The sequence below is a fragment of the Acanthaster planci genome, linkage group LG04 (assembly GCF_054643075.1).
Source record: "Acanthaster planci isolate LZ-2023a linkage group LG04, COTS_SCS, whole genome shotgun sequence".
Taxonomy (NCBI): domain Eukaryota; kingdom Metazoa; phylum Echinodermata; class Asteroidea; order Valvatida; family Acanthasteridae; genus Acanthaster; species Acanthaster planci.
The window spans coordinates 758,119-780,298 of NC_141780.1; the positions used below are offsets into that span (position 1 = coordinate 758,119).

At 39.7% G+C, this 22,180-nt stretch overlaps 4 protein-coding genes across 6 annotated transcripts in view; 3 read left to right on the forward strand and 1 right to left on the reverse strand.

Moving 5' to 3' along the window:
• mfsd4a (major facilitator superfamily domain containing 4A) overlaps positions 1 to 6,014 on the forward strand; it is a 41,100-nt gene extending 35,086 nt beyond the window's left edge. Inside the window, exon 10 of the mRNA XM_022240234.2 lies at positions 1,248 to 6,014. Coding sequence (XP_022095926.2) covers positions 1,248 to 1,456 — 209 coding nt within the window. The 3' untranslated portion in view covers positions 1,457 to 6,014. The remainder of the gene's footprint in view (positions 1 to 1,247) is intronic.
• On the reverse strand, positions 5,462 to 9,101 carry LOC110982086 (dolichol-phosphate mannosyltransferase subunit 3-like). Of its 3 annotated transcripts, none has more exons than XM_022240238.2 (5): positions 9,037 to 9,101; positions 8,304 to 8,446; positions 7,619 to 7,648; positions 7,097 to 7,174; positions 5,462 to 6,632 (listed from the first exon to the last, which is right to left on the reverse strand). In XM_022240238.2, the coding sequence occupies exons 2-5, from the start codon at positions 8,424 to 8,426 to the stop codon at positions 6,579 to 6,581; spliced, it is 285 nt and encodes a 94-aa protein (XP_022095930.1). In that variant the 5' UTR covers positions 8,427 to 8,446; positions 9,037 to 9,101; the 3' UTR covers positions 5,462 to 6,578. The 3 variants fall into 3 exon arrangements, with proteins under 3 accessions (XP_022095930.1, XP_022095928.1, XP_022095929.1); XM_022240236.2 differs by having other exon boundaries at positions 8,988 to 9,091; XM_022240237.2 differs by having other exon boundaries at positions 9,000 to 9,090.
• Positions 9,102 to 11,023: 1,922 nt separating this feature from the next.
• Positions 11,024 to 16,336, forward strand: LOC110982085 (carbohydrate sulfotransferase 12-like). The gene is made up of 3 exons (XM_022240235.2): positions 11,024 to 11,387; positions 12,743 to 12,828; positions 13,788 to 16,336. The coding sequence occupies exons 1-3, from the start codon at positions 11,291 to 11,293 to the stop codon at positions 14,730 to 14,732; spliced, it is 1,128 nt and encodes a 375-aa protein (XP_022095927.2). The 5' UTR covers positions 11,024 to 11,290; the 3' UTR covers positions 14,733 to 16,336.
• A 1,467-nt stretch (positions 16,337 to 17,803) lies between these two features.
• LOC110982118 (carbohydrate sulfotransferase 11-like) lies at positions 17,804 to 21,553 on the forward strand. The gene is made up of 4 exons (XM_087136277.1): positions 17,804 to 18,065; positions 19,480 to 19,556; positions 19,767 to 19,880; positions 20,285 to 21,553. Exons 1-4 carry the CDS (start codon positions 17,972 to 17,974, stop codon positions 21,233 to 21,235), a joined length of 1,236 nt encoding a protein of 411 aa, XP_086992403.1. The 5' UTR covers positions 17,804 to 17,971; the 3' UTR covers positions 21,236 to 21,553.
• Positions 21,554 to 22,180: the final 627 nt, after the last annotated feature.

Below are 22,180 nucleotides of genomic sequence, written 5' to 3' on the forward strand. Positions count from 1 at the left end.
GTGGGAAGATGTCTGCTGGTGGATGTGGGCGGGAGATTAAGGAACTAGAAGCTGGAATGATGTGGAATGCCAATTCCAGTAAAGCTGGGATTAACCTTCTTAGAGGAGGAGAGGAGATGGACTACTCCGAGCATCATTAGAGGGATGTAGTCTCTGTAAGAAAAACTCAAGGTCCAGTGAGAGGAATGTAAGCTGGATGAACCCATTGTGGTAAACACGGTGGTATTGACCTGAGATTGGACAAGACATTATCTCCTTTAAGAAGTGAAAACTGGGGCGGGGGGGAGGGAATCTGTGTTGAAGACCATGCGAATCATTCACTCTTCAACGGGAAAAGTAGTACATGTACAAGTTATGTTGTCTCTCATTTTGTTGGAAATGATCGGGCTATTTGATGTGCACTAGATATGCATAAGAAAACGATAACATGGATTATTCACATTGGCTTCATGCATGGATGAGAGAGGGCGCTATGCTGCTTATATCCCTTAGGCTGATGCACTGCATATGTGTACGTGTACTTGTTTATCTCCATGAGGTACATGTACATATTGCATGAGTATTTTATAACTACTGGTATCAACATGCACAGTTCTGAGATGCTTACATAAATGTTGGGTTCATAACGAGCTGTGTTGATTTGCCCATCCAACCTGACTGTGTCATCTTTGAGGGAATATGAATGCTCAAAGCATAATGCTTGAAAAGGCTCTTAAGTCAAGTGCTGTTCCATCGAGGCTAATTAGTGTGTAATGTAAACCATAAACTGAAGTTATACCTTATACATGTATTATGCCTTCCAATTTGTATATTACTCAATCCACTTAAACCGATCTCCTGTTGATTTTCCTTATTTCCCAATCTTCCCATTAATTACTCCATTTTTGGATTTAGATGTATATAAACTTTATAGCGTATGTTTCCTAATGGTAGCCTGTTTTGTTTTATATATCATTATGTGTTTTATTTTTTTATGGCATGCCATACGTTTTGCCACCTGTTCTTGACTTCATTTTCCTATTCGTGCTCTTTTTACATTTTTTGGCAGGCAGAATAGGGAAATAAATGTTATTTTCAAGGCTAGCATTTCTTATGTGCATTACTCCAGTAGATGTGTGCAAAAAGTGTATTTATGTTAGGAATGTAATGTTGAGATTGTTAAGATCAACACATCTCCAATTTGTCGGTACCTCCACAATTTAGCAAAACCTTCAGTGATACAGAATTGCTTTTTCCTCTGTTTACAGCCGTGGAGAAGGCCCAGAATGCCATCTTGTGGTGTCGAGCCTGCTGCATCACCAGCAAATCACAGGGACCTCTGGCCGACCATTCCAAGTATTTCACCAGCCTAGCCGACACCCGCAAAGCCTATCTGGTGGTAGGGTCACCTGAACAAATCCCACTGGAGAAGATACCCATTACCACCACGATAGGCGAAGATAAGAAAGAAACATAGGGAATTAATCTGGCCTTAACAACCCATGCTTTATAAGTACATAGCCTTGGAAATGTATCAGGTCACAACCTTATCCTTTATGTTTCCCTTGTTAGAGTTCTAAATAGCAAAAACCCATAAGTCCATGTGATGAGACTGAAATGAGTTATGTTCTCCCCTCTACCATACCCATGCTGGTGGTTTGTATGCTTTGAGCATGAGACATGTACATGCATTCCAAGGCTTTTGCATATGATCCAGCTTTCATTTGAAAATGTTTCGTCTCTCAATCTAGCAGCAATTTCAACATTCAAAGACTGAATTTTTTGTAAAGATTATTCCGCTTTGATCCGTCCTCTTTGGCCATTTGAAAGCCGAGGTAAATTGGTGTAGTGTATATGCACACTCCGTCAGAATAACATGACTGCTAGTTGATAAACACATCACCACCTGTGCCAGCTGGGGAATTTCTCAATATCTCTCTTAGGTGTCAACATTGGCAGTCCAAACATGGTAGAACTTTCGTAAGCACAAACACTCAGATCATTGTATGAATCCGTACATGCTTGACCTTTAAAGGAGGCCTCAGTAATTGGAAATTGACATCATAATGTGCTGCTATTTAGCCAGGATAGAGAGGGGCAGTTCTAATTAGTATAACTATTTACAGATTAAAAATTGACCTTTGAACTTGAATACAACACAAACTTGCATGTCAGCCAATAGCATCTAATCTAAACACCACTGATAATTCCTGAAAACAGTAGAATTCTGACCTGTCAAATTGTGTGGTGCAGTCCAGGTGGAACAAGTGTTATGCTGCAATGTGAACAAATTTGTTATGACCTTTGACCATTGTAGAGAAACTAGAGATGTCTTCCACAAAACAGGACACAGAAAGAAGTAGAAATGAAAAAAAAAAATTAAATTTAAGGTTTTTAGCTTGAATTCTTAAGAACAGATAAATCAATACAGTTTTCAAGTTTACATTGGTGAGCTGGATCTTCAGTCATAATACTGTGCTGTGTGGCAATTTGGTTCAGTTAAATTGCCACATAAACGCAGTTATCAACTTCCCTTTATTTAAGCGTAGTATTTTTGAGCTCCATATTTACTATACTGTGTTTGTTTGGGTTCGAGATTACTCTAGGTATTCCAGCAAAGTCTAAATGCTTCTAGTTAAATTTTAAAAGTTAAATACATTAAGTTATATTTTGAAATCTTTTAACTGTCACGTTCTTGAAATTTTGTTTTATTTACGAGAACACTTGAGTCCCTTTGTCCTGGGAGACAAAGATTTTACTTAACAAGAAAATGTCTGTTTTCAAATTGTAGATATATTTTTCTTGATAAAGAGTAGCCTTGCTGAAATTGGCATGTGTGAAATATCTATTCATAATTTGGATGAAAAGAGTAAAGCTTTTTCCAAAGCGTCATAGTCTAGCAAACTTGTACATCCTGTAAAGGTGTGATTGTAACCCCCCCCTCCATATTGTATTCTTGAAGCACCAATTGTCATGATTCAGTAATGAAACTCTGGGCCACAAGTGAGTTAGTGTATTGACTAAAAATAGTAACGCTCTCTTGAACAGGAAAATAAGTACATGCTTCTTAACACTGTTTGACAAAAACTACTTAGGCAAAGAGTTGGAAAGTGTGGTGTGAAAATGAATGCTGTCTGTAGCTTACAATTTTGAGCACTGTGTGATATTGAAATAATTATGTTAAATGATACCAAAGTAGGCACGCTATAGATCCCTATGATTTCTCACCTTTTGGACTTGCACACCTTGTATTAAGGTATTAGTGTGACTTTAAACACTCTTCTTTCAGTACTCGGCAGAGGCATGGATATACTTTGAAATTCTGTAGGTATGCTATTTCATTAAGATTGCATAAACATGTATAAAGCACTGTATCAGTTGATTAGTATACCAGAATTCGTTTGCATAGAGACATAGGAGCGAATGGAGCGAAGACCTAGACCTAGCTCTAGACAAGAGATTCGGATGCAGCCAAAGTCAAATTTATCCAGTCTCCTCACTTGGCAGATGAATGATTGTCAAAGTGGGCCTCATTAATTGGGCAGTCCATAAAGCGCCACCCCATTATAGGACCACCAGCATTCAAATTTATACATTCTAGCATATTCCTTTGTCATTGTTCATTGTATGTCACTAGTGGCTAGACTTTGAGAATGGACTTAGCAAAAGTCTGTTGTGGCTTGTGCTACGGGTCATGTCCCAATGTTGCGGCTTTGGAACATGTCATAATTTGTCTGAACTTCAGCGTTCAAATTCAATATTGCTGCATGTTTAATTTGCTTACTTTTATTTTTTTCAATACATGTATTCAGTCATCGTGTTCAACAGTGTTGGGATCAATGACCCAACTATATGCCATGGATAAGATGACCAATTTAATTCTAAAAAGGGAGGTTTTTATGACTGTCATAGTCAGGAGGGTAGTGGGTTTTTTGGGCATAAATTCAGTTAATACTGATTACATGTGTAATAACCAGTGAATTCACTGATAAAGCTATGCTTTATAATAGAAGAAAGCTTTACACTGTAGCCACATGTGCATTTTGTCCTTTGCATTGCATAGGTGCACATTTTTTAACACAGTGGGCGCCAAGACAGTGACGGTGCATAAAATTGCTGGTGTCAATCATTGCCCGTCTGTTTACGTATATAAATTATAAAAAGTGAAGTCATCGTTTAAGCTGAAATAATGGAAGTGAACCAGGAATTCATGAAACACCGTATTTTAAAGTGGTTTTTAAAAGTGTCAGTTTTGCCTGTAGGTACCTATGTGCATTATAAAAGTACTTGTATTGGTGCATTCCTTATGTACATACTATGTCAGATGTAAAGAGAAGGTTGTCTATATATAGAGAGGGATGTCTATATTTTTGCACACAGCATGTTTGTGTGTTCATTACACTTGTGCATTTTGTGTTTTGTCAGTACTTTGTGATGTCTAATAAGCAGAAGGGTGAGTAAAGTTTGATCATGTTATAATCTTAAGTAGATTTAAATTTGTCCTGATGTTTAGCCAAAGAGAAATGACTGTGATATCATTTGTGAAATAATCTGAAGTTGTAATTGTTGCATATAATCTACATGTTGAATAGAGCTGGATGGGCCTTGAGCTGGACCAAGAGAGGGCGCAATTTCTTGAGCTGGACCAAGAGAGGGCACAATTTCTTGAGCTGGATCAAGAGAGGGCACAATTTCTTGAGGCAGATTGCCCTTGTGAAATTCCACAGATTTTCCTGGAACAGTTTGGTTGCCAGTAGTAACCCACCATTCAAAATGAGACTGGAGTTGATGATTTAGTTGTGTGACAATTCCTCACTTTTCAGAGTGTGCGTTGTTTATGTATACACGTACATCACTGTAATTTTCTCCCCGACAGTTTGTAATAAAGGCAATTCACAATAGTGCGCCTCCAAGAGTTTGCAACGTGTTGACCAAACATAGTGCGCGAAACTTGTCGACCCTTTCCAAACGCGCGTTGGGTCGACAACTTTCGCGCACTGTGATTGGTCAATGCGTTGCAAACTCTTGGAGGCGCACTATTGTGAATCTCTCGTATTGTGCACCTTTGTTTTGGAATGATGGGCAACTTCACATTGTCGCGTTCCAAAGTATGTGTGAGAATCATGTCCTGCAATCAGTGCACTGTAAAGAAGCTCGTTTTTCAATTTATTTACTATTTGTTATTTTTTTACTTTATAAAAAGGCTTCCCATATAACGCTCTTAAGATGAACAAAACGCTATTATTGTCATTTGCTATCTATTGGTGGAATTTATGTAAACTTCTGTCAATGCGAAGATACACCTGGGTATGATTTGTGCAAAATTGAAAAGTGATTCTGTAAATTTCAGCTTTGTGTTTTCCCTTTGATGAATCCAGTCTCTTAAAGAAGACACTTAACTAGAATTTACTTAAGGGTACACATTAAGCTTTAAATACGTTAATATGTCATAGTTTGGCAACCCCATTGAGGGGTGTGGACATTCATTTTCCATCCTGAGAGATTTATTCAGTGGCATGTACAATGCATGAAATTCAACAACAGAACTGACAACTTCTGGTTTTTATTTTGTGTGAAGTTGCAAATGGCCGAACTAACATAAAAGTAGTTCCAGAAAATCCACAACTTAATTCCTTGGCTATGGCTAGAACCAGCATGTACATCAATAGAAGCCAGTAGGTAATAGATTCATTCATTTCCCATCGACTTGTTTTCCTTATATCCCCCAGTTAAGTCAGTAAACCCATAACATGATGCCAGGCTTTATTCTAGTGTGTGCTTTCCTATGGCACTGAAGTGGGACACCATCCGTGGAGCTCCATAGTTAATCACATGTGAACAAAGTGTGACATCATTATGTTCTAGGTCCATTTGCATATGGCCCTGTTAATTTTAAATCATAGAATTACATGTATGAAAATTCCCTGGAAACATTTGTTCCCAACCAGACGGTTTTTACTGATAACACATCCATACTCTCATGCATGCATGAACTGGCCTTTGTTGACAAGATTAAAAGAAGATGCTGATAAGTATATCCTGTGTCTAACTTGTGATTTTCATTCTATTCATTAGGCATTTTTTAAATAGAGATGGCCCAGATGGTAGTTGGATTATCTTTAGTCAACCGCCAATACTTTCAGAAAGTACGGGAGTTGTCACCAATCCAATGGAGTTCAAGTATTTATAGCTGCAGGTTTTTGTTAGACACAAAAAGTCAACCACATTGAAAATTTGACAGAAAGGTACTAAAACAAAAAATTGTGGCTGGTGGGGAAAAATGACACCTTTTGTTGGTACATACAACTACCTTTTATTTTTTTTAAATAATCACTGACCCCAAAAGCTCAAATACAGCCATAGTTTTTATATGTGATGACATTAGTGATAAAGCAACTTTGACCACCATTTATGTCTTACAAATATTCTAAATTATCTTTTGTAAAGCATACACAGCAGCCATTAACCATTGTGTTTTATTGAAGGATCCTAAAACTTGTTGGACAATATATTAAGAGAGTCATCCAATAGACAGATCCTCCCTACAGATTAAGTCTGTTGAATAACAAACAGAAAGCCTAACCGAGCACTGTCAGCCGTCACGTAAATCTAAAACCTTTCTTCTTCAGATCTTTTCTTGCTTCTTCAATTTCCTGGAAATGAAAAACAGCAAAGAAAATGAAGAAATGATGGGGTTACATCTTCACAAGAGGACCGTAATAGCAGAGATGTGTCATGGAGATTTCTTCCTTCCCTTTGCATATAACTTAAATGTCATCTATTTGTGACACTCTTCAAGGAAGCAACTCCACGGGCAGATGCACATGTAACCAACCACATTCATGTTTTGGTTATTTCCCCCGATGCTTTATGGACCAAGATTTATCAGCACAGAGAAATTATCAACTTGGTTCACAGTCAACTGTTGAGCTAAATATTATTTCTACAGAAGGCAGAAGTTGACAAAATCCATGTCACAATCCGGAGGCTTTGGTTTTATCAAATGAGTAGTAAATGGGAATGTGACTCCTATTAGCAACAGTTTTGATTCTTTATTCAATTTCAAATATAGAATCTGTGCACCCCTGATAGGTATTGTGATTTGTTTGGGTCCTACCTTTTTCAGAGATTCAGCTGCCTCTTCACAATCATTGAATGTTGCTACTCGGTAGCCGATAGTTGCTAGAGAAAAACACTGCATAAGATATTGAATACAATCATGAGAACATCAAAGACTGACATCTACACAACACTGGTCAATTCTTCCCATCTTATGACTTCTGGTTTGATTCAAAACATCAGATCAAGATAATGGAGAAGGCACGCATGGTCTTTCTTGACCGTTTCTTCTTGTTATCTGGTTCTTTTACATGCAGTCATTTCAAAGACACAAACTGCACCTTGATGAGCAAAACAATGCTCCAAGTTTCACCTCCCCTCCATGTTGGGAATAAATGCTGGAACTGCCACTAATTTATCTGGTGATGTACGTTAATTTTCTTGACCAGAAGTCGTACTGAAACTTGACTAGAACAATAATGAAGAAGGCATTTGTTCCTCAGCAGGTAAATGTGGTATAAATCATTTACATATTAAACAAAACTTATTTTCTGAATAGATGTTCCAAGATGTTACTTACCGCAAAGACTATCAGTAAATAAACTGGCAGCTGCCAAAGTAAAGAAACATGAGAAATTAATGAAATACAAAATGATGCATCAGTGACATCATGGAATTGTGCTGACTATAAAGTCTGGCTCAATCTGCTCTGTGAAAGGACAAGAGGTGGCATATTTTTTACAAAGAAACCAAATTCCTGTGGTATGAAAACACTGCATGTGCACACAAGTTCATAAACTTGAAGCCTGTCTGATTGTACATTTCAACTGAAACGTCTATATATGCACCACGTTGAATGATTTCCGATAAGCCTGTTTATGTGTTGCTGGTGGAAGTGGACTTCTAATCACAGCAGATGCAGAATACATGAAATAAGTATCAGAAGTACATTTAAATGGCTTTCAAATCAAAGAACAGATTTGAAATTTTGCATTTTCTGGAAACGAATACAATGTAGCTAAAGATTTGTAAATAACATCACATGAGTCTTCAGGGTATCTTCCCTACTTTTTTTCAGTTGTCATTAGTCTCACGTCTTCATTAATATAACTGTGCAGAGGAAACAGATTTGACAATTTGTATTGAAGTGATTGTGAAAATTGGATCTGTCTGTCATCTACCAACTTCTGTTTTACTGGTATTGATTGGCTGTGTACATGGAAGGATTGGGCACACATGACACAAACAAATATCCCCAAACTTACCGGCACAATGACTTCTTTCATCCTGGCATCCACTTGAATGGGGACCAAATCAAACACAAAGGCACACCATATGCTAGCAAAGAGGACCAAGGCTGTTATCCATTGAACTAACTTAGTTGCCATGGTGATTACTTCTAGGACATCTGAAGCATATGGAAAGCATGCGGAGAGTAAGATGAACATAAGAGTCATAGAGTACTTAGATAGACAGGTTCTCTCGCAGATCTGAACGAAATTCGTAATTGCTGAAGTCTGGGTGCAAACTAGACAGGCGCTCATACAGGCTACCATTACTTAACTATACAAAGCAGTCTGTGTAATGTACAAAATTCGTCCGGAGTGGGAAAACGGCGAAAAAAAAGGCCACATTTTTTCCACTAAACGAGAAAAAGGCGAGTTTTCTGCAATTAGCAATGTAGAGGAAAGTTTACCCCGTAAGTAGTGAACATACCGGTGCAATTTCAGCTCATAAAATCTAGCGCATGTTTAGTTATGCCCCCAGATATCCCGGATAAATCTTTTCAAAAGAAATCCCTATGAATCAGGATAGGGCACAGTAAGTATACGACGGAGGAGTATTTCGTCGGGCCCTGTTTATGGGTCTACTGTTGGCCCTAATTCACTTAAAAAAGGAAGTCAAATGTCTTAAAGTATTGAAATCTACAGTATTCAACAAAGGCCTACATGTATGACTACCATATCGGACAACTTGGCAAGAAAATTCAGCACTTGCAGTTGCATCAGCATCAGCCTGCCCGTACGTCAGCAGAGTCTTCGACTCGGTACAGTCAAATGAGGGCGCTCTTGCTCAATGCTTAACATGGCCGGCCCTGCCTGCCAGATGGAACACACAGCCCCCCCCCCATCTGAAACACAAAATATCACCTGGGCAAGACGAAATAATAATAGTGAAGGACAAAGCTCAACAACTAACGAGATGGCAATTTGATTTTTATCATAAAGAGTGGTCCGACAACCGCATCTCTGGCTCATTTACATCACTTAGCGTTAGGTACGTAATGTGGGTAGCCTGTTAGTCTAAAACAACAGATAATGAAAATAAAGGTAGAAATAGTGACAGTGAAAGTTTTTCAATGGACACAAATTAACTGTGGCTTATAATGGCCTGACTCTGTAGAAGGTACATCTAGAACAAGAGAATGAAAGGGTCCCCGAAATCCCTTTTTATTCTCATCAAGTTTCAAAAACCAAATACAATATCTCCTTTTTTAGTGGTGGGCGGCACAGCCCTTGGTGAGTGTCTCCACCGTCAGTGGATTGTGCTCATCTAGAAATTTCAAATAAGGGCACACTCCGCTGGGGAGGGGTGGACACACAGACATAATAAAACGCATAATCTCTGTGGTGGATACGTATATCGATGCGCCCTCTATCCTTCCCGTTATAACGTCACTGCTGGAACCTTGTGGTACATTCCTCATTGGCTACACATTCAAACGGCGCATAACTCTTGCTGTTTGATGATGTACCTATGGAATCTTTAGGGGACAATGCGATGAGATCTTTTTTATTTTGTTAGCCTGTGTCCTTTTACCATTGTTTTGAAATAGAATGGATGATGATTATCGTTATTTCGTTAACCCTAAAAGAGCCGGGGAGGACCCCCCTCGGCATTTTTACCGATATCGTCGCAGTGCATTTTTTTATCAGAAGTTCAGCCTTCGGTAGTTTATGGAGTAGCTCATTGCTGTCATTTTGACACCAAGTTTGTAAAAATCGAAGCTACCGTTCTTTCGCAGCGCGTATTTTACAGTTCAGCAAAAAATTACACCTTTTCCACTGCGGAGCTCAAGGGACGCGGGCTGGCACGAATCTAGTAGCCTTGAACTTTAAATGACTGCATCAATGAGGAACAGCTAAGTTCTGGAAGAGGGGGGTGGAATTCACCCCCGGTTCAGTGAGATGGACCAAAATAACCCGGCTTTTAGGGTGAACTTTGGTGTTACGATGTCTCTGTTATAGTTTACGGGTTCCAAACAATAACTAATTTTAAACATAAAAATTTAGCTGACCAGTTGGAAGCACATCTCCAATTAAAACTCCAAAAAAGGCATTCAGGGGGATACAGTACTTAAACAACTTTCAAGTTCTGGAGGAGAGGGGAAATGTCGTGACCTAAGGGCACTCATGAGCACGGTGAAACCCAGCACTAAAAATGGCAAAGACCAGTGTAACGAATGAGCTTATGCATTCCCCTTGATAATCTGTAAGGCATTCCCAAGATTCCTACAACACCAGAAGACATACGGGTCGGGGATACCTTTTGCTACATAATCATGCACCTTTATGGAAATTATGGGCACTCCGGTAATGAGTGCGTAGTACGAGCAATTTTTGTCAATGAAAGCATGATTCAGTTCGTAACACAGTCGAAGTGCCGGTATGCAGTTGGTATCCAGCGGTGGTTTTGTTGTGTGTGTATGGTTAAGGAACTGCTGATACCTCAGCCTACCAAATAACTTCAGCCTCTTTTCTTCGGACTCGCCAAAGCAACCTGTACAGCCTGGTAAGCTGATTACATAATATCGACTATCATGGGCGTGGCAAGGGGTGGTTTTTCCACCCCTCAAAAAAGAAAGCGGAGAAAAAAAACAACAGTAATGAAGAGAGAGAGAGAGAGATGTATGCAAGGGGATGAAAACTCCAATTAAACAGAGGCCTGAAAATTGATTTATCTCCACTTTTAATGGTTTATCAACTTGTTGCTGAGTACTTCCCCCGAAAGCACTACTGAAAAGAGTGCGTTGTCCCTTCCCCCCACGGAAGAATCCTGGCAACGCCTATGTCCACAACTCCTTCAACGGCTCAGTGGTTTTTAACAAAATCCAAGTGGCATTTCAGTGTCTTTTTGAGCAGTGTCTCAGTCATCGCCTAATATGACTTGCAACAACACCGAGTTAGGATCAGATACTATCCTTTTCACCATAGCCCCGGACCGTCACTAACATACAAGTCTTCTAAACTCCATGATAATCATGGGTGCTATGCATTGGTGTAAACTGGGTGTGGCATTGATTGCTTCCATGTACCTGTTCATTTGTTTAACCATTTGGTATTCTACGGGTAAGTGATGAAAAACACTCAGTTTTTCCCTTTTCACTAGTCGTCAGTATGTTTCAGTGTTGTGTTATATGGTATTGTCGTTTGAACTTGTAATATTAAGGACGATTCACCGGTGTATGGTGAGTGGATGGGCGAGCAATGGGGTCCACGGAACCTCCACCATGGGCAGATTTTAATAAATACGGGAGAAAGATGTACAGCTCTTTCTATAGACCATGTACCAAGTTCCCTCCTCTCAGGCCAGAAAAGGTTACGTAATTAAGGAATTTCCAAAACCTTTGCTTCTGCCAAACAAATCCTCCCAAAAATCTTGTCTTGGATGGATGAATCGGTGTGCGTCCTCGATTTTGGATTTGCAGTAGTGTAATAACAGTTTACAAATCATTTTTGAGCCCAATATTCAAAACAACAATATTTTAAAACTGCGACCCCCCACACACACGCCAGAGACTAGCCCCGTAAATGGGGCCCAAGCACCGTCTGCCTCCGTATCCAGGGTCCCATTTATGACGGAAAACGTCATAGACAAAGCTTATATCTAGCTTTATTTCACGTCAGTTGTTGTTTTGAGTATAGGTATATCACCGTCTGTGATATTGTTCCGCAACTATAAGATTTAATTGCTCGTAGTACAGGAGGAGTTACAGTTCCTTTGAACAGATAGAAAAGTTGGCTGGAATGAGATCGACCTCCACACAAAAATTTGTTGCGAATGTATTTTAATTTTAACCATTAAGTTAGTCATTTTAATTTTCAAACAAAACAGACAGGGTCAGTGAAAATGATTTTTTGCCTCTATAGGGAACTAGAAGAAGGGTTGGCTGAAAATAAGAACCAAAGAATTGAAAAAGGTCGTCTGAATGCATGTACATGGTTACTCTACAACTTTAGAGCTATGCTCCGTACTCTTGCAAAGGTTATGTGATGATGCTGCAGAGTGCACATTCGTGGATCAAGCACAAGTGAACTACGGCAATTTACTGGAAAATACCAGTCAATCAGTTTGTGATGAAAAACTTTGCTCAATCTGTGCGGTAGTTTTTCTAGGAATCGCTCAACTGGCTATATTTTCCAACATCTGGAAGGGATTGAAAACAGTTACTTTATAATACTGAATAAATAGGATACAGAATTTTTATTTTTGAGAAAAATTTCCCCAACTTTCTTAGAATGTAGTTGAATTAAGCTTGGGAAGGAACGGGCTGGGTTCTCTTTTCGTTTGTACGAATTACTATGAACGAAAATTAATTCGTGTGAACAAAAGAACAATGTTTGAAAAAATACCGTCTGTGCCTGGGCTTCATAATGTCTGTAATCTGCTTTACTCTGTCTAAAAAAGGTTGTCTCCTAAACAGGTTCAGTATCGTTGTCTAACTTGAAGCAAGCAAATATAACAGGACGATGGAGAAGAGCACTTCAAGGAGGATACCACAAAATAGTTGTAAGTACATGCTTTGTACTTGTCGATGTAATCTAACCAGCTGGTCAATGCTGTTCGTGAACTTGTTACATCCAGTTCAAGTAGTTGGCACGCCTCTCATCCCACTGATTTTACCTACTTCACTCCTCCGTGCCTACTCCTACCTCACCATTCCAATGCACTTTTAGATAGAATGAATATCCGCGGAAAATATAATATTAAATCAGTGCTCTGAAATATGTGATTGCCGAGCTTTCGGTAACTGAGTACCTTCTTTAGGGCAAGCAGATTCAGTTCAGTGAACTGAATCTGCTTGCCCTGGAGAAGGTACCCCTGAAGGAGGGGTTGAGCACCCTCCCCCGCTCTGAGACAAAAAAAATGATAAAAAAAAAACCCTAAACTCGTTTAAAAACAATTTTATCCACCAGCTTTCTTAGCCTTCCTTTTTGCCCTCCTGCGTTTGTCCGTCTTTGGTCAATTCTCTGCTTACTTGTTTGTCCCAGTCTTCTTGTCCGTCATTTTACCTTTGAGAAAGATTCTACTAGGATCGAAAGTCGGGCCTTCCTTGTTTTGCGATTTGTGTTTTACGTCACTGTATCCAGCAAGCAGTTTGCAGCAGTCTTGTATTACATGTTCTGTAAATAATTTATGTCATCTAATGTTTCATCAATGTTTCATCCGCTTGTCCCCCCCCAGAAAAGAAAAGAGACATTAGAAAAATATTCGGGCTGCCCCCTCCTGAAGAATTCTTGGATCCTCCACGATATCACAAATTTATCAGTGGAACATGTGCTTAGAAGGAACTAAATCAAAGATGATGGTATGTTCCCACTGATCTTCGTATAGGTTTGAAGTCATGTCCGCACAAATATGGCCTTGTTGTGAACAATACTAATTCCTAAGAAAATGGAAGGTGTAAACCCCACAACTAAATAGCAATTTTATGGTTCACCAGTCAGAACTCTGTTCTTCACTTTCAGAAACCAAATGTTTCCCAGTCCGTTATTTGGGAGAGACAGCAGATGTCTCGAAAACAGCTGCTACGGGACAGGTGTGTTGCCTTCAAAGCCAAAGCCGATACTTTTGATCCACCGCTTAGGTACGAGGCGAATAGCTGGAGGCGTTTCCCGAGAGAGTTCATAGTCATCGAACCACTGAAGGTGGTGTATTGCACAATCCCCAAAGTTAGTAGTACTACCATCCTTCGGATGCTTCTAAATGTAACCGGACTTTTACCCCCAAACCCCCGACCTCGCATTCTCGTGTCAAACAATTTTTCCTCCCTTGATCGTTACGAATTAGGAGAGGCCGAAAAAATATTGGCGACTTACAAAAAATTCTTGTTTGTCCGAAACCCGCTAGAAAGGTTTCTGTCAGCGTACAGGAATAAAGTTGAGACGAATGTTGATCCAGCCTTTGAAGTACTGCGTGATTTTATCAGATCTTCCAATGGGCGTGCCAAGTTGGTAAAAAAAACGCGCGAAATCAAACGCAGTTCGATGACCAATCACTTAACAGTCCAGGAAAGTAATGTCACTTTCTCACAGTTTGCAAAGTTTGTATTGTCTGGAAGAGAAAAGGCATTTCAGCGGGCACGTCCAGGCATGAACAAGCACTGGCGTCCGATGTACGAAATATGTCAGCCATGTCTAGTCGACTATGACTGGATTGGACATCTTGAAAGTTTGCAGACAGACATCTGTTCAATCTTACGAGCCCTCGTAGGGGGAAATCGGACAGTGTATGTGCCTAAACACTATCCAAGACATGTTACAGACAGCTCTGCAGAAGACACGCAAAGTTATTTTTTTGCGACTCTAAAGTTTCCACAAATAGAGGCACTCATTAAGTACTACGAACTTGATTATGATCTGTTTGGTTTTGATATACCACCCAGTATTGGAAAACTGATTAACAATGGATAGTAATATTTTGTTATCTGGATCTTTGATGATCGCTAAGACATACCGGACTTAAAGTATACGATAGGATCTACATACACAAAACACAACATTCACACAGACGAGTGCAAAACCAAGGGCAACTATAAGTTCAAAAAGTAATTTATAAATGTGAGTCGAAGAACCGACTGTTTATGTTTTTCATAAAGACAAGAAGAGGGTACGATAACAGAACTGCATACCCCAATGAACCACACTGCACATGTTTCATAAGTTGTCCAAGATTAAAGTGATATGTCGTCCAACAGTAAAATAGACAAAATAATAATTTTGCAAGCAGAAGACCACGAATGATACTCGTAGCCAGCATATTATAAGAGCCATTCATTTTGTAAAGTAATTTGTTACATTTGTACGATGAGATTTTATGCCCAGATCAAGACTGAGTATAATTTTAACATGGTAAAAAATACCTATGGAGTAAATAGGACCATAGGTCTACTTGAAAGGTGAAATTATTTGAAACGATTCACGATGCCCTTTTTGTGTAATCAATGAACAAAACAAAGTGTGAATATGTTTCAACCGTTTATTATTAGTATAGATAATTAACAGTCAAGGACTCAATTAAGGTGGAGCCTTGAGGCACTCCACGTGTGATATCCTCATTAGCAGAGTTTACGAAGTGATGCGGTTATTATACTTACGACGCATTACAGTAAATGAAATTATTATTTTTCATATTGATATGTACCATCCTTAAAGTATTAAGGTATCAGACTTTTAAGACAAATATTCCCTCGTGTGGAAAGCATATCTGTAACTGATACAGAGGGGTACACCCAACCCCAACTCCCCTATATTTGGATTTGTTTCTGTTGGGCATACCTTTTTTCCTGTTTCTATTTCCAGTTATATTATTTAATAACTTCAACAGAAATTTACATGTAGACCAGAAAATCTGCTACGCTCTTATGTTTGGCCAGCATCTTCATTTTGGTAAACAAGAATGTTATCCACACCATCAATTACCGAACAGAACTAGAAATCTATAAATCTTGAAAACAAGCCCAAATTCTACTATTTACCTGAAATTAATACAAAAGTCTAGAAACCACAGATTTAAGCAGAAAAGAAAACGAAACATCAACACAGTATTTCCGAAGTGGATAATGCGGCGGTGCTACAGCTTATTTCTTCGGTGGGAGTCACTGTGCGGGAGATGAGAGCTTAATACGTGTCTTTAAAAATTACAGGGGAGCTACTCCTATAAACCAAAATGTATTGAAATACTTGGAGGCAATAACAAAGACAAAATGGCCTGTCACATGAACTTTTTTTCACAGTACCATACGTTTATAGCTGCTGAATACATATATCTGGCAAGGGTACTGCGAACTATTTATCTTTGATACATTTACCGTACAATTTACAGGTATTTTGATTCAATGTGCTTGTACGCATCTCTTTATTTTTAGTGTAAATTTGTACGTGTAACTTCAGTTGTATCTTTTTATTTGAGATAAGGATAGTTTAAAATTTATCATTCACTAAAAGGTTTCCTTTAATGGTTGAAATATCTGATGGATTAATTGTGAGTCATTGGCAAATGGTTGAATTAAAACACGCGAGTTATAAAATGCTGAAGAGTTTAATTTCTTGTGCAAAGTTGTGTTATGAAGACGTGGACTGGCAAAACATGACAATGGGAAAAGCACCACTAGTTACCTAGTGGTTAGTTCGTGACGTACCTAACGCATGTGCAGTGAAGTTGAAATGCGAACAACCCTATAGTCAACCGTTGTCAGGTTTCAGGCTTGGCCGAAGGGGAGAAACAGTGGTCGCAGGAATCAGGGCAAAATAGCAAAAATTACAGTAACAAAATGGTCGTTTACCGGTGGTATACTGTTTTTCCAGCATTTTTCTTATAGCTGGTTCTCTCTGTACTGTGCTATTAATGGTTTATGACAACCGGCGACGCGACCCAACCTCGGTGGGCTGGTCGAAAATAGTTGACTGGTAGCCCAACCATCGTCGACTAAGTTAAGTTCGATGATAGATAGTCGAACTATGGTTAATGTCCTGGGGTGAATTTCTGTAATTAACTAGTGATACCTCCGATGGAGCCACAAAAAGTAGCTCCATGGTTAGGTCTACATGTATCGCTGCAAGCCCCTTTTTTCTACCAGTGCCGAGGCTCCACTGGTCCCCATTAGTTGGCTACTGACATCATACATAAATACACCTCCATTCAACTCGAAGCACAGTTGGGGCATTCACTGGGCATTCTGCGAGTTGGTAGCATCAAATTCCTGTTCGATGCCTCATCCCTCCAAAAATACTTGTCTTGGTACTACGCATTGGCATAGACTTCAGAGGATGTGGACAGTGACTGTTAATCTCTCTGAGCCTTTGGTTTTCTAGGGGTAAGATATGAGGATCGACTATCTGTCACGCCCACTGGCATTCACCGACCTCATCAAATTATGGCGTGCAAAATTGACATAAAATTTTAATCACAAAATAGAGATATCGGTATGCGGTATGTTTTGTTCTGTTGCTTACTTCACCGCCATGTCGTCAGACCATTTTCATGAGAGATGATGACTACAGCTTAAAGTAAACATTTAAAATACAATTAAAACAACCATTTCAAATATGCCACAGTAAAGATTATAACATTGGAATGAGGTTGGACCAAGGATGAATATTTCCCAATGTTTTGTTTAATTTTAAGTTGGACCCTCAATCATAGCATGCTCTAGTTTGTGGGGCTTAATTGATCGGCCCATTTATTATTCATGGCTGATACCAGTTGGTTCCACAACCATTCCCCACTTTGAAAAATCGATCCACCGCTGGTAACAAGTGTACGACATGACCATACGGAGCTTATTGGGACAGTAAGCAGCCCATAGCTTTGTCAATAGGCGATTTGCGTAGACTTTCTTTATGACATTCTGCAAAAGAAATAAACGAAGTCGTCCCACTGGCCAATGTTTGTAGTAAGGGAATAATCCTGCGATATACAGACAAAATACGACCGTCTTGATGACTTGCCGTCTACGGGTTAGGACAATCCAAAGTGAAGCGTTACTGACATAATCATGGAATCATTGTGCTGATATCAACACCTGACTCGATGATTGAGTCAGTGAGCAATGCTTCTCCGCCCAAAGTGACTAGTGACTGAGCGGTAATAGCAAGACAGCATCACAGTTCCTTCAGCAAAGTACACGTATACACGCCTTGTTCACTTCAGGATGACTGTTGGTACCCATCATTTGTGCAGACTGGTTGTGGCGGTGACTGCTTTCATATACTTGTTTCTCTGTCTGAACCTTTGGCATTACACGGGTGAGTAATGCAAACTGCGCAGTTATCGCTGGTCCTCATTTAGAGTCTGTTTCAGTGTTTGATTGTCACGTGATTCCACCATTTTGGGTAAATATGGTACTCAAGTTGGCTCAAAGGGACAAGATGAACGGGGCACAACCTTCGAGGGGATGGGTGGGCAAATTCTTGCAAATATAATGAGAGAAAACGGTGAATTTGTTCATAAAGCCTTGTTCCCAAGTTTATCCTCTCCCAAGAGTGGGTGCCCCCCCCGGAAATTTTGCCCTGGTTCCGTCCTCGGAATGTACTATTGAATGGCTAATAAATTCAGTTGTTAACATCTACTTGGGGGTTGAACGCCTGCGACAATCCCTTACCGGTACGCCTTAGACGAGTGATATCTGAGGCCTTGCTCTCTCCAGCCGTGGTCAGTTTGCACGAATAGCGTAAGATCTAAAAACGTCACATATAAGAAGTTTATCCGGTTTGTAGGTGTGACGTCACCTCACTTCAAACGACGCTTATTGCATACATGGAACCATGGAACCGGAAGATAACGCGCAACTTGAGTGCTCATCCAATGGAAGCGTGCAATCAGTGGTGTGTGCGCGTCACTTAGGAACCGCACATTCCTTGATCTGATATTGCGAGAAACTTAGAATCAGATTGACTTCGATAGCAACATCTGTGACTACATCAATTAAACGTTTAAATAGATCAACGTTTAGTACAGTGGTTTGGTGACTTAACAAAAAAGAAAGCGGTAGGCTGCCGAAAATAATTACTGCAAAAAGTCGAAGCCGCCCTATGCTGAGGTGATTACATGGCGCGTCAAGACCAAGTTGGTGCTCCAATTAATGTGCGTACCAAGCCTCAGCCATGATGTGATCCACAACAATCATTTGATATTTTGCAGCACTTAAAAAACAAATTAGCAGGGTCGGTACTTCAGTGGCATTAAGTTTGTTTCCTCGATTGGAAGTAAAAATGGGGTCGGTCGGAACTGAGCTGGATAATATTTTTAAAAAGGGCGGCCCAGTGTACAAGGCAACTCTATAGAACAACTTCATGTTGAAGTATGCATGAAGTATGCAAGCAACGACTATGTTGCAACGAATACGTGCGTGGCTGGTACTTTCTGAATGAAATCATTGAGTACATCAAGTAAACTGTACTACCTTTCCAGAAAATATCTATCAATCATCAATCAATCAAGCTGTTTTGCTTAATTTTTGCGGTTGTTTTCCCGACAGTCAGTTGTTAATTTTTCAAACATCACAAAGGAAGAATAGGGTAAGCTATGTAGGCCTAGTCACTTTATGTATGACGTAATAACTGTTTTTCTTTTATGTAGCCTGACTATCTCAAAGTGTATAGTAATTTCCAGTGTAATCTACCTCATTCTGTTATTTGTTTTCCGTTTCTTACCCCTCAGGCACGGTATCTTCGTCCACACGGACAAATGTTACAGGGAGATGGGGACAGAAATTTCACAAACACCAAGGAACAGTTGTAAGTGCATTGATCGGTATTGATCTATCGCCGTTTGTGAGCCTGTCACATCTCTTAAATAACCTTTTCAGTTTTCCCCGTGTCTTTTCTGTATAATTATCGTGTAATATTCCACAAGCTTTGTTGACACGAATTTGCTGCAATACGGGGCTTCCTACTATCTTCGACGTAATTTACTTTTTTATACTATACATTTATCTGTTTCGTAAGGGTGACGTCAAGCAGTTAGAACCACCCGTCACTGCACATAGAACCAATGGAACCCTGGAACCGGAAGTTAAAGCAGAACTTGTGTGTTCATCCAATGGGAGCTTGCAACAAGTGGTGCGTACGCGTGTATGGTGTGACGAAGTTAGAAACCGGATATCCAGCACTGTTCGTGAGCTGGTTACTTCATGTATTTTATCCATGTCCCCTTTCTCCAACCTACTCCTGAAGAACCAACACAATTCTTTTGTCCCTTAAATCTGTTCACCTCCCTGCTCTTTATAAAACAAGAACAGTAATCTTTGCGTCGATAATTGTCACGAACACAGTGCATCTGAAATTTAGCTGTGGGATATGTGCTTAAAAACCGACTCGAAATCGACCAAAGACGGTACCTAGTATACTATATTTGGAAGTTTGGATGTCCTCACAAAACGGTCCAATACAGTTAACAGGTGTGTAAAAGCTGATCACCAGATATGGTTCAACGGTATAAGAAAATGTTTGTTCTTCACTTCCAGGAACCAAATGTTTCCCAGTCCGTTATTTGGGAGAGACAGCAGATGTCTCGAAAACAGCTGCTCCGGGACAGGTGTGTTGCCTTCAAAGCCAAAGCCGATACTTTTGATCCACCGCTTAGGTACGAGGCGAATAGCTGGAGGCGTTTCCCGAGAGAGTTCATAGTCATCGAACCACTGAAGGTGGTGTATTGCACAATCCCCAAAGTTAGTAGTACTACCATCCTTCGGATGCTTTTAAATGTAACTGGACATTTAAATCCTAACAAACACAATGTTCAACCTCACCAACTTGGGTTAAGAAAATTTACTTCTCTGGATTATTACGACTTAGGAGAAGCTCAACAGATTTTGGCGACTTACAAAAAATTCCTGTTCGTCCGAAACCCATTAGAAAGATTTTTGTCAGCATACAGGAATAAAATCGAGACGAATGTGGATCCCGCCTTTAAAACGCTACGTAATTTTATTGGATCTGTTAATGGCCATACAAAATTGGTCCCGAAAATCGCGAAAACCAAACTCAGGCTGAGGACCAGTGGTACAGTGGTCCAGAAAAGCCATGTCACTTTGTCGCAGTTTTCAAGCTTTGTCTTGGCAGAAAAGAAATCAACTCTTAAGCGAGCTCGCCTCAGTTTGTATAAGCATTGGTGTCCGATGTACGAAATATGTCAACCATGTCTAGTCGACTATGACTGGATTGGACACTTCGATAGTTTGCAGACGGACATCTGTTCAATCTTAATGGCTCTCGTAGGGGAAAATCGTACCTTTTACGTCCCTAGACACGATCCAAAACATGTCACAAACAGCGCTGACGAAAACACGCAACGTCAGTTATTCGCGACGCTCAGTTCTTCAAACATAAAAGCACTCATTAAGTACTATGAAATTGATTCTGATCTATTCGGGTTCGATATACCAAAGATTATTGGGAAGTTCATTAACAATTGATATTAATACCTCGTAATCCTGACTGCTGCCGAAAACGTTAACTGTATGAATTTTCAGATTGTTTGCCCAGAAACGTGCGTTTGTTTTTATGCCTTTTTTGGTCGACGGTTTCATGAGTTTGGTGTTGAATTTCAAGCATGGTTGCTACCAACTGCCTTAGTACATTGACAATGTGTAAATATACACAACATTGTTACGGTTTTTTGTTTTGTTATAGTTATTTGTAAATGTATAGAACTTATTTTGTACCTTGTTATTCATGATTGCTTTATAAAATAATTTAAACATTGCACTGCACTAATAAAACGGTTTATTCAACTGATCTTTCTCAGGACGTTTAATTTTCTTATGAGTCAGTGGTTATTTTGAAACAGGATGTATGCCACTAAATGGGTAGATTTTTACGCTCGAGCTCATAAATATTTTGTGATCCCGATGGGCTTTTACAATAAGAGGTACCCAAATCGGGAATCACCATGGAGATATTTTTATAAATGACGAATTTGGGATTGCTGGCGTCCAACTCGGCGTGTTTCATTCACAAAAACGTCTAACCCGTGGCAGGTGGCTACAATCAGAGATGAGTGAATAGTTTTACTTCTACATTGTGGTGTTTTCGGCGAAGGGCGAATAAAAAAATTCGCATGGTTAACCCCTCTAGAATGGAAAAGAAAAGTGTACTGACTGTAATCTTGAATTTCTAAAGCGGGAGGCGAACTTCTCGATCTCCCTGAGAGTTACCAGGGGGTGCTGTTCAATTTTGCACCGTTTTTCTAACCTGCGAAATTTAATTTCTTATAGAAAGATGATGAGGTATAAAAGACATACGAGCCGGCATGATGTAAAGAAGGCTTGCCCATGCGCCCTTAGGTCTGTGACTTTCGAGAAGATGGTCTTGTGGTCATTCAAAGTTCCCTGGGGAAGGCTAGGATTTTATTAGGGGGG

Excerpts from the sequence above, each read along its gene's own strand:
- LOC110982085 (XM_022240235.2), top strand. The coding sequence starts at position 11,291 with ATGATAATCATGGGTGCTATGCATTGGTGTAAACTGGGTGTGGCATTG. Across the intron at positions 11,388-12,742 it reads AACCATTTGGTATTCTACGG|GTTCAGTATCGTTGTCTAAC; the intron begins GTAAGTGATGAA and ends TCTCCTAAACAG. Across the intron at positions 12,829-13,787 it reads GAGGATACCACAAAATAGTT|AAACCAAATGTTTCCCAGTC; the intron begins GTAAGTACATGC and ends CTTCACTTTCAG.
- LOC110982086 (XM_022240238.2), bottom strand. The coding sequence starts at position 8,426 with ATGGCAACTAAGTTAGTTCAATGGATAACAGCCTTGGTCCTCTTTGCT. Across the intron at positions 7,649-8,303 it reads TGAAAGAAGTCATTGTGCCG|CTGCCAGTTTATTTACTGAT; the intron begins GTAAGTTTGGGG and ends TTACTTTGGCAG. Across the intron at positions 6,633-7,096 it reads CAGCTGAATCTCTGAAAAAG|GAAATTGAAGAAGCAAGAAA; the intron begins GTAGGACCCAAA and ends TTTCATTTCCAG.
- LOC110982118 (XM_087136277.1), top strand. The coding sequence starts at position 17,972 with ATGACTGTTGGTACCCATCATTTGTGCAGACTGGTTGTGGCGGTGACT. Across the intron at positions 18,066-19,479 it reads GAACCTTTGGCATTACACGG|GCACGGTATCTTCGTCCACA; the intron begins GTGAGTAATGCA and ends CTTACCCCTCAG. Across the intron at positions 19,557-19,766 it reads ACAAACACCAAGGAACAGTT|GGTGACGTCAAGCAGTTAGA; the intron begins GTAAGTGCATTG and ends CTGTTTCGTAAG.